The sequence below is a fragment of the Lampris incognitus genome, chromosome 6, assembly GCF_029633865.1.
Source record: "Lampris incognitus isolate fLamInc1 chromosome 6, fLamInc1.hap2, whole genome shotgun sequence".
NCBI classification, from domain to species: domain Eukaryota; kingdom Metazoa; phylum Chordata; class Actinopteri; order Lampriformes; family Lampridae; genus Lampris; species Lampris incognitus.
The window spans coordinates 66,589,789-66,601,810 of NC_079216.1; the positions used below are offsets into that span (position 1 = coordinate 66,589,789).

Consider the following 12,022-nt stretch of genomic DNA (forward strand, 5'->3'; position numbering starts at 1 on the left):
CAGTGTGTTTTACACCATCCATCCAACACTTGGCATTGTGCTTGGTGGTGTAAGGCTTGCATGCAGCTGCTCGGCCATGGAAACCCCTCCATGAAGCTCCCGGCACACAGTTTTTGTGCTGATGTTAATGCCAGAGGAAGTTTGTAACTCTGCAGTTATTGAGTCAACACAGCGTTGGTGACTTTTACGCACTATGCGCCTCAGCACTCGTTGACCCCGCTGTGTGACTTTACGTGGTCTGCCACTTCCTGGCTGAGTTGCTGTTGTTCCTAAACGCTTCTACTTTTCAATAATACCACTTACAGTTGACCGTGGAATATCCAGCAGGGAAGAGATTTCACGAACTGACTTATTACAAAGGTGGCATCCTATGACAGTACCACACTTGAATTCACTGAGCTCCCATTCTCTCACACAAGTTTGTAAATGCAGCCTGCATGGCTAGCTGCTGGATTTTATACACCTGTGGCAATGGGTCTGAATGAAACACCTGAATTCAATGATTAAGAGGTGTGTCCCAATACTTTTGTACATATAGTGTGTATAGGATATTAGTACAGCTAGTTGCTGAATACTTAAAAGATGTTGTCTTTCTAACTTGTGGGAGGTAATTACCTTCAATATGTTTCCCGCTCTCTCACACCAAGAAATTCACACACACACACACACACACACACACACACACACACACACACACACACACACTTCATGCTGCTAGCAGACAGAGGATGCCTAATTAATGTTCTATGAGCTCACGGTGGGAAGCGAACAATGATTCTGTATAAAATTCAACACTTACCACATAGGCACTCATCCAAACTAAGCTGCAAGATTCACTTAAAAAGTGAACAGAATCAATGCTTTTTGAAATACTGGCAAAGTATGAAAACAACGTGTGCAGATTGTTCCTCAGAACCAAATGCTTTGAAATTCACACAATGTGAGATTACTTTCCCCCCCCCCCTCTGTCTAAAAAACAGTCGCATCAGAGATGAAATTTCTCTTGGCATCTGTTGCTTGGTTACGAATGGATGCATTTTAGTCTTAGTGGTCCAAAAACACAAGCCCTTCATTCATCTTCTCATCCAGTCCAGCATTAGTTCTATTTAAAGCCTTGTTCCAGACACAAACCACGTGTACTTCTGCATGCTAGTTTGCAAATAATTGTAGCAGTTATTAGAGAGCAACTAGAAATGGTTTAAAGGAGGCGTACCTACAGACAACAGATTTAAAAGTAAAGTAGGGGCATCCCGGTAGCATATCGGTCTATTCCATTGCCTACCAACACGGGGATCGCCGGTTCGAATTCCCGTGTTACCTCTGGCTTGGTCGGGTGTCCCTACAGACACAATGGCCGTGTCTGTGGGTGGGAAGCCGGATGTGGGTATGTGTCCTGGTCGCTGCACTAGCGCCTCCTCTGGTCTGTCAGGGCACCTGTTCGCAGGGGAGGGGTAACCAGGGGGAGTAGCATGATCCTCCCACATGCTACGTCCCCCTGGTGAAACTGCTCACTGTCAGGTGAAAAGAAGCGGCTGGTGACTCCCCATGTACCGCAGGAGGCATGTGGTAGTCTGTGGACCTCCCCGGATCAGCAGAGGGGGTGGAGCAGCAACCAGGATGGCTTGGAAGAGTGGGATAACTGGCCAGGTACAATTGGGGGGAGAAGAAAAAAACAGGGGGGGGGGGGGTAAAAAAAAAAGTAAAGTATCACAGTTGTATGTAAGGTGTTCAGTGTACTCATACGTTAGGTGGCTGAGCCAGCGTGTGCTGCCTCAGATCAGAATCATGGTCGAGCTGCTTTCTGAGCATAATCCAGTAAGGCCCACTGTGCTCTTGTGTGTGTCTGTGTGTGTAGCTGGTCCAGGTATCCTCCACTGCCCATGGCAGTGTTAATATTCTGTGCACACTGGGTGCGGCCAAAGCCCATTAATCATGTTTGTGAATGTCTAATCTCACCGTTATTTGCGCTGGTTTCATTTTCACGGCTGTCTGTAAGATTTATAATGGCGTTTGTAGAAGGTGCATGTGGTGTGTTTGTATGTGTATGTGTGTATTTGCAGATGGAAGCATACGCTTATGTGTGTCACCTTGTTGAGGAGGAGAATGTGCTAAACGTGCGGTTAGTGCTCTCATGGGGGCGGGGGCGGGGGGGGGGGGACGACAAATTGTCTGAAGCAGCAAATGCTGCCTCCTATCTCCTCCTGGGAGTCTACGCTGCACGTGTCTGACTTTGTTCATGCACTTTTTTTTATCCCCCCCCCCTTTTCTCCTCAGTTCTACTTGGCCAATTACCCCACTCTTCCGAGCTGTCCCGGTCTCTGCTCCACCCCCTCTGCTGATCCGGGAAGGGCTGCAGACTATCACATATCTCCTGCGGTACATGTGGGGTCGCCAGCCGCTTCTTTTCACCTGACAGTGAGGAGTTTCACCAGGGGGCGTAGCACGTGGGAGGATCATGCTATTCCCCCCCCCCCCCGAACAGACGCCCCAACTGACAAGAGGAGTCGCTAGTACAGCGACCAGGACACACACCCACATCTGGCTTCTCACCCACAGACACGGCCAACTGTGTCTGTAGGGACGCCCGACCATGCTGGAGGTCACATGGGGATTCGAACTGGCGATCCCCGTGTTGGTAGGCAATGGAATAGACCGCCACGCCATCCGTGCACACTTTTATGTGCGCATGTTCTTTGTTTTGCTCACTTTGTTATTTTGTGTGTGTGTGTTTATGTGCGAGTGAGTATGTACTGAAATCTTGACCGGGTTATGGTGGCAAGTGTCTCTGTCTGTTACCATAGCGACAGTAAGTGGCCTTTCAGGGGGATGTCCATCTGGATGATGAGATCAAATTGCTTAAATGAGAAAGGAAGGGTGGAAATGCTGAGGAGTGTGGAGGGGAATGGAGGAGAGAGAGAAGCCAGAGGGAGGGGTTAGTGGTACAGTGGACTCCAGGGTCCTTTTAATGGAGTCTACCATAGATGTTGGCACTATACTACTGCACTACACACCACACAAGTATGTCTTGATACACTTACTGTATGTGCATGCAGTAAGAGCTCATGCAATCTGGCAACCTTTAGGGCACATATTACATCTTCATCTACTACCTTCCTGGTCTTAAACATAGACAGATATGCATGGGTAATAAAACATGTGCTTGCTTGCTTGTTCGCGCACACACGCACACGCACACGCACACACACACACACACACACACACACACACACACACACACACACACACCGTGATGGGAAGGTCCCAGATCAAATGTGCTTGCCAGGTTTATGGTCTCAGCAGTGATCAGAGGGCTGAGAAGGGACAAACAGATCTCATTACCTGAGACTAACAATCTGCCTGCAGTGCTGGACGTAGACAGCCCCGCTACAGAGCAGAGCGAGGGGGCCGCTCGTCTAGACAAAGGCTTTCTGAGACAGCAGACCAAGGGGCAATGGGCTGAATAAGACTAAGCACAGACTGGGAGGTTTTCCAAGCAGTGCCTCATAATGGAGCAGGGACTGGTGGGAAGAAACGTGGGTAGTAACTAATGCCCCTTTTCCACTGCATGGTACCGGCTCAACTCCACTCGACTCTAGCTTTACTTTTTGGGATTTGGTTTTCCACTGCAGGTAGTACCCCTCACGGTGAAGCCCCGCTGGTCATCTGTGGGCGTGTTGACTAGTTTTTCCTCCCTTGTCTACCAGCGTCCCACACCAGTGTTTTATTTTCAAAAACCCAACAAGACCAACGTGTGCTTCACATGAACAATATGACTGTGACTGAGAGACTCACTGACAACACACAACGTTTTACATGGACAGATTATTAACTATAATACAAGTTTACCAAGACTCCCTTTGGAATTTCCTGGTTATAAACACAGCTGTTCAATTTCTCTCTGATCAATCAGTAGTCAGATTTTATTTATATTTAAATAAATATAAATACATTTTATTTATATCTTATTTATATTTAAATGTAAATGTTATTTATTTATATCTAAATAAATATAAATATATAGTTATATTCATTTATATCTAAATAAATATAACATATATAGTTGTATTCATTTATATTTAAATATATATATTTTTATATTAATTTATATGTAAATGTATTTATCTATTTAATAACATTTTATTTATATTTAAATAAATCTTTTATGTATGTATTCATAGTGGTATTTTCATATCGGCTCAGGTCACTTGGAACCACGACGGAGGTGGTACCAGAAATAGTACCTGGTACCGGGTACTATCTCTAACTTCTGCCCAATGGAAAACCAAAAAAAAAAAAAAGGCAGGTAGAGTTGAGCTGGGTCGAGCCGGTACCATGCAATGGAAAAGGGGCATAAGCGACCATTTCGGCTCACTTCTGCCCTGCACCATGAGCACGGGCGGGTCTGCATACTTGTAAAGGAATCAAAGAATGAAAACACGACATTCCTGAGTAACTCGAGGATCTTCCTCAAACTCACGGGTTAGTTTCTTCCTTTTATTAACAGGGCAGACAGTGAGTTGGAAAGGAGAGGGAGAGCTCGCAATCAGTTTCAGATAATATCTGAGCAAATGAAGCTTTATTTTCCCCAAGGCATGACTTTTTAAATTCCCAGTAATTCTCTTTTCAACTACAAAAAAATAAAAATAAAATACGTTACCTTCCTCATCACTTTCATCAATGTCGTCGTCGTCATCATCGTCATCATCATCATCACAAGGAGTGTCAGCTATGAGGCATCACATGAATAGATACGCGATAATAAAGCCAAAATAATATTGCATGTTTCCCATTATATCTACCTCTGTATGGAAAATGGATTTACAAATACAAAAAAAACGTATACCAAGCATTTTGATCTATGTCACTACTTCATAGGCACTGGGACACTAAGCAGGACTGCTAGACTAAACCACACGATGACACAGCTGTAGCTACAGAGGTTTTTGCAAATCTGGATCAGGACTATCATGGATCTCCTCAGGGACAAACCACAACACTCTGAATGTTTAGTTTTACCGATCCTTCCCCGCACACCTTTCACACTGTGGGGGAAAAGCCCTCACCCCTCGCAGCAGGTTTGAAACAGCTGCACCGACTGGTTTCAACACATTAGTCTAGCAATACCAACAATGCATTTTAGGAAAACTTAAGGCAGGACAGGACAGTTTTTCCTCCCACAAGGATCTGCTGGACAAAAATAAACACAGATTCTAAATCCATGTAACGTCTTCCAATTGGCTCTAGTTCTAATCTGGCACTACTTGGTAAATTTTTACCTCAGTTCACTGCACTACAAACTGTGGGGTGGTACCAGGTGGGCTACTGTACAGTTTAGTTACCTGAGTCCAGATACTGCACTACAAACTGTGGGGTGGTACCAGGTGGGCTACTGTACAGTTTAGTTACCCGAGTCCAGACACACACAATTCTCTACAAGAAGCTCACTGCACTACAAACTGTTGGGGGGGGGGGGGGTACCAGGTGGGTTACTGTACAGTTTAGTTACCTGAGTCCAGATACTGCACTACAAACTGTGGGGTGGTACCAGGTGGGCTACTGTACAGTTTAGTTACCCGAGTCCAGACACACACCATTCTCTACAAGAAGCTCACTGCACTACAAACTGTGTGTGGGGGGGGGGGGGGTACCAGGTGGGCTACTGTACAGTTTAGTTACCTGAGTCCAGATACTGCACTACAAACTGTGGGGTGGTACCAGGTGGGCTACTGTACAGTTTAGTTACCTGAGTCCAGACACACACCATTCTCTACAAGAAGCTCACTGCACTACAAACTGTGGGGGGGGGGGGGGTACCAGGTGGGCTACTGTACAGTTTAGTTACCTGAGTCCAGATACACACCGTTCTCTACAAGAAGCTCACTGCACTACAAACTGTGGGGGGGGGGGGTACCAGGTGGGCTACTGTACAGTTTAGTTACCTGAGTCCAGATACACACCGTTCTCTACAAGAAGTACAAAAAAAGCAATTTGTTCAGGTTATTTCTTTCTTTCCTTTAAACAAGTTTTTTTTACCCCCCTCCCCCTTTTCTCCCCAATTGTACCTGTCCAATTACCCCACTCTTCCGAGCCGTCCCGGTCTCTGCTTAACCCTCTGCTCATCTGGGGAGGGCTGCAGACTACCACATGTCTCCTCCAATACATGTGGAGTCACCAGCCGCTTCTTTTCACCTGACAGTGAGGAGTTTCACCAGGGGACGTAGCGCGTCGGAGGATCACGCTATTCCCCCAGTTCCTCCTCCTCCCCTGAACAGGTGCCCCGACCGAGCAGAGGAGGCGCTAGTGCAGCGACCGGGATACATACCCACATCCAGCCTCCCACCCGCAGACACGGCCAATTGTGTCTGTAGGGACGCCCGACCAAGCTGGAGGTAACACGGGAATTCGAACAGGCGATCCCCGTGTTGGTAGGCAACGGAATAGCCCGCCACGCCACCCGGAAGCCCAGGGTTATCTATTTCTGAGGTAGTTCAGACTGTAAAGTTCAAGAGTCACACATTTTAGGGGCAGAAGCCCATTCTCATCCCAGAGAGCCACATATCCATGCTACTGACAAAGCGCTGCTACGTTACGTGCGAGGGACCCTTCAGCCTGTTCAGAAACGTGGTGGGTTGACCACTTCCCAACCTTAACCCAACTCTAACCGCTACTCAACCTTAACCCTTAACCACAACCCACATTTATCCCTAACCTTCACCACTGTCTAACTTGCACTGAATTAGCATATGAAAACCAGGCTGGAGGTTGCACACTGGAGTGTCTGGAACACCCGGACATGGACGCTGAAGTGCAGCCTCCACGTCAACATATCGACGACTGTGGCTCAACATATGACGCCATGGGATGAGAATGTGTGGGCTAAAACTATTAAGACTACATCCACCAGCGAGGAACAAAATCACTCATTTCACCACATTCTTTGTACAAAATATAACAACGATATCTATACAGGTGTAACTCCTGTACACATATTTGGATTAGACAGTCTCTCTCTCTCGCTCTCTCTCTCTCTCTCTCTCTCTCTCTCTCTCTCTCACACACACACACACAAACACACACACACACTAGCTAGTTTTGCTGATTTACCCAGTCTGATCTCATAATAGAGCTGTTCCTCTGCTTTGGCCGGTGATGAACAAGGTTGTGACAACATTAACAGAGAGACAGAGAGGTGAGTGAGGAGGAAGTGGGAGGGAGCCAACTTGAAAACTAAACCGTGGGCATCACTGTGTTCTGTAACATTATCTGAGCTAGCTTAAGGCTGGAAAGAATACGTCTTTATTTCACATGCCTACACATACAATACGGAGCACGTGCGCGCACACACACACACACACACACACACACACACACACACACACACACACACACACACACACACACACACACACACACACACACACACACACACAGAGGACCACAATAACAGCTTGTGACTAATCAGTGTGCCTGAGAGCCTAGATGCTATTTGGTGGGTTTGTCACCTCAGTCAGGAGGATTTGGGAATAAGATAAATAAATCCTCCCATCGTTTCCCCTCTCTTCCACTTGCCTTATCTCTTCTTGTCTTCCGGTGCAAATGAGTCCTATTACTATTAGCAACTCATCCATTTATGAATGCAGATTAGATGAAATGCATTATGTAGCAAACTACGGGTCATCAATCCCTAAAGGAGGAGGCCCACTTGGCGCTTTGTCTCTCAGTGCACCAGGAGGGACGGTCACTCTGTCCCTTCTCAGTGCACAGGATGTACCATATAAAGCCTGGTTGCCAAAACAAAGCTTATATGTCAAACCAGAACTGTTGAGGCTTTTAGCTGCTGTGTTCAGTTACCCATCGATGTGTTTGTTATCCTGTACTGTACCTCAAGACTACAGCATCGCACTTGACTGTGGTACATGTACAGTCTTGGTGGGTAGTGTTGCAGAACAGAGCCAGATGGTTTGCATGCCATTGGCCATGATGTTGGCAGCCAAAAGACTGCAAGCGTATTTCCTGCATGGGCAACATGAAACAGTGGTGAAACGCTGCGGGTTCACATCGGAGGTATGGATCTGGCTAAACCCACGGAGCCTGAATTCAGAATAGAAAGCTTCCGGATCCATACAAGAAATCAAAACCATACTTACTGTTGTTGAGTCACCACATTTGCTTCAATATTTGTGTGAACATTGAGCATAACAAATTCCAATAGGGATTGTGTATACCTATTAGTGTGGACACTGGGAATAATGTGAATCTGCAATATTAACTATATTATCTTTTATAGCATCCGCGTGCAAATGACACCAAGATTCCCCATGCAACCTATCGGAGATGCTCGAGGAGAGGCATCATGGCAATACAGGGAGCAGGTGTACTGGTCAAGGTCTAGAGGATCTGAGCAGTGGGAGGGCCAACAGGGACATCTATAAAGAGGGATGGGGGTACTTTGATACATATTGTGAGAGAGAGGGAGGGGGGGGGGAGAAGGGGGGTGGGGGTGTTCTTGAGCAGGATGTGTGTGTGTGTGTGTGTGTGTGTGTGTGTGTGTGTGTGTTAGGGAGTAAAGTGCATGATGTGAACCACAGTGTATACAAAAACAGTTTGCAAATTCCAGATTGACCCCATCACCTCTTCCTACTGTCCCTCTGTAGACCTAACAGCACCAGGAAAGTTTAGAGGCACGAGTGCAGGCCCTCTGGGGCTGGCTGCTGGGGGTGGGGTTGGGGGTGAGGGGTCCATTAGGCTAATATGTGTTTGATCTGTGGTGATCTATGTGAAATGACAGGGCAGAGAGGTGCAGGTCAACGTGGAGCTGAGCATCTGTGGACAGGTGATGAAGAGCAGAGATAAGCTGCTGTACACTCGAGAGAAGCACTCAGAGAGGAAATAAGGACACGATGTGTGTGTGTGTGTGTGTGTGTGTGTACCAACAACGAAAAGCACACAGGACCTGTTTGAATTTGCATGCCCTCTCCTTGAAGTAATCTCAGGTAAGTACAAGGACTTGATGGACTGGAGCATGCACTATCACCAATTGGTTCAAACAGGGCTGAGAGCTCATGGCTAGATGGGGTGGGGGTGGGGGGTGGGGGGTGGGGGGTAAGGGGTCGAGACACTGAGGTGTGTGGGAGAGAGACGGGGTGAAAAGGTTTATAGAATGTCCTGTAGTTTACCTTCTACGTCATTACAGTCATAGTCTGGAGTGAAGCATGGATGGAAACAAGAGCACACATACACAAACATGAAAGCGTAGCCACTGTAAAAGCTGTGCAAACTCACACACAGTGCATGTTAAAGCTGATGACAAGATGCAAACAAATGAATGACAAAAACAATGCAAAAGAAATGTCCTGTGTAAAACCTCTTAACTTTTCAGCAACTGTATTGAATATTTAGTCCTTGTATGGCTCTTCAGCCCAACAGCAGTGAAGCTCTGCTGTGCACCGCAGCAGAGGAAGTATCTAAGCATCTCAAGATACAGGCGGTGGGCGTGGTTATAATTTACCCGACATGGTATAGTGACTGTCGGGCAGAGTACATGATAAACTGCGGGTCTGGCTGGATCGATATACGTAAGGTTATGATACAGTGTGGGGGTGAACATGTATGAACAGGGTAGGCGAGGGTTTAAAGAGATGCAGTAGCAGGTGAACTGAGAGCCAGCCTACCTTTGACCCTCTCTCCGCGGTTGAGCTGGATCTCTCCCTCTCCCTGTGGCGTGTAGGGCTTGACCACAATGAAGGTACGTCCTGGGACGGCGCTGTAGAGTTTCCGCTTGGGCCCTCGGGGGCCCGTCAGCGCTGGAGGAGTGTGATGAGGGGGGCTGGGGTCTCGCTGAACTGTCCCAGGGCTGTAAACAAACACATAAGTTACCGTGGTGATGCCAGGAAGCTGGTAACTGAAGCCCGTGGTCACTGACATGGTTGTCGAAAAAACGGCAATCTGGTGATACCCCTTGGTTGTTGCTGTAACAAGGGAGGCTTTGGAAATAAAAAAAAAAAACAAAAAAACTCCCAGTGCCGGCCGGTCAACAGTCAGCGGTCAGTGCATCATTGGGAAAGTCACGAGAGAGAGGACATCCAGATCTCCTCTCCCCCTCTTACTACCTCTCTATATCCTCTGACAACACAAATAAATCTCCCTTTCTCCCTCTCCTTCAGTCTCCCCACTCTCCCGTGTCCTAACCGAGGTAGAAACCAGAACGTGTAGCAGTCAGTGGTGAGAGCAGCCACACTCTCTCCTTTTCTGTGTCTTTTTCAGATCTGCTTGGAAGCCCCCCTGAGTATGACATATCCTGAGTTGGGACTCCAGCAGAAGCCCTCACCAGAGAGGACAAGAGATTCCCCCCTCCCCCCCCCCTCCCCTCGTGTCCCCAGCCCCGGCTGCTCCAGGCTGGGCTACAGCTCCCGCCTCGTCCCTGGGTTCTGGCTCTCCTGCTGTGGAGGAGGGAGGCTGGGTCTGCTTCTCGACTCCCGCTCCTTCTCCTGGGAGTCCCGCTGCGTCTGCCTCTCCTCTCCCCTCCACCCCTCAGACACACGCGCTCGCTCACACACACTCACACACACTCTGACGACGCCGCTGGTGCTGCTGCTGGTGCTGGTGGTGGTGCTGCTGCTGCTGCTGCTGCGCTCCGCGGCTCTCCTCCCCTTTGACGGCTCGCTCGCACTCACACAACACAAGCCTTCCGCGTGCATTCTAGCCGCGCGCACAGGCACAGGCGGCCCCCTCCGCTCCCACTAACATCGCACCTCCGCAAGCATGACATACGCCGCCACCAGCATGTCGCGGACACACACCACTGACACACACATACGCACACACGCCCCACAGCACGGCTGATCTCCCCCTGCCCGTCTGCCTGCCTGCATGCGCCATGGCTCCGAGGCAGGCTGCGTATTTTTGTGTGTGTGCATGTGTGTGTGTTTTGTGTGTGTGTGTGTAAGGGGATGGGGGGCAAAAAGCTCCAGTCCGTTTGGGTTTAATTGTTGCGCCGCCCCCCCCTCCTTCTTCTCCTTCCTTCTCTTTGCCTTGAATCACCTTCTCCTCTCTCTCTCTACTCCCCCCCCCCCCTCGTGGTGAATTCTAATACAACCGAGGCAGAGCTCCGCCTCGTCTCCATTCATCACTACTTCTGCCACAGTTTTGACTTGTGCAAGAGAGCTCTTCTTCACCATTCTGCTGCTTGTTCACTCGCTCCGTCGATATTTTGTTTCTGGTCGCTCATTTTCTCCGACACACACACACACACACACACACACACACGGAACCAAGCAAACAGGGATATGGGCTTCTCATGACCAACACAGATCACCCATGGTAGCGAAGCTCTGATCCTCCCTTAGACAGGCACTCCGATGCTCCTCTCTGCAATATTTCCTTGCAAGAGTGGAAATCTCTAAACCCCTCCCTCCCCGTCTACTCCCTTTCACCCTCTCCCTCAGTCTCTTGCCAGCCCTCCCCTAGCATGCCATATCAATCACTACATACCCCTTCATCCTTTCATTCACCTCACTCTAACATCCCCCTGCAGCTCCCCCACCCCTCCTCCTCCTCTTCCGCCGCCTCTTTTCACTCCTCTGTCTATACCATTCCTCCTTCAGCCGCTTTTCTCTCTCTCCCTCTCTCTCCTTCCCCAACTCGCCACTGCTTTTCTCACTCTGTCTCTATCTCTCCTACCCTCTCTCTTCTCTTGATCCCCGTCTCCTTCGAAACAACGGCTTGCTGACGGCTTTCCAATTACTGCAGGGACCGAGGGGCTCGGATGGCTGCCGCATGTTAATGTCTGAGCCCAGGACCGAACACCAGCGGCACACAGAGCGAGGGGGTGGAGAGAAAAGAAACATGCAGGGGAGGGAGGGAGAGAGAGAGAGAGAGAAATGGGGGAGTGAAAAAGGGTTGAATGAAAGGTAAAGATGGTAAGAGAAGGAACTAGGAGTGTTAATGAGGTTAAATGGGCAGTGAGGAAGCCGTGAACAACACATATTTGCCTCCCCGAGTCACAGACACCCAGAGGCATATG

At 48.5% G+C, this 12,022-nt stretch overlaps 1 protein-coding gene across 1 annotated transcript in view; it reads right to left on the reverse strand.

The window, feature by feature from the left end:
* shank3a (SH3 and multiple ankyrin repeat domains 3a) overlaps positions 1–12,022 on the reverse strand; it is a 299,427-nt gene that overhangs the window by 113,894 nt on the left and 173,511 nt on the right. Inside the window, 2 exon segments of the mRNA XM_056282699.1 lie at positions 9,177–9,200; positions 9,672–9,853. Of these exon segments, the coding sequence (XP_056138674.1) occupies positions 9,177–9,200; positions 9,672–9,853 (206 nt within the window).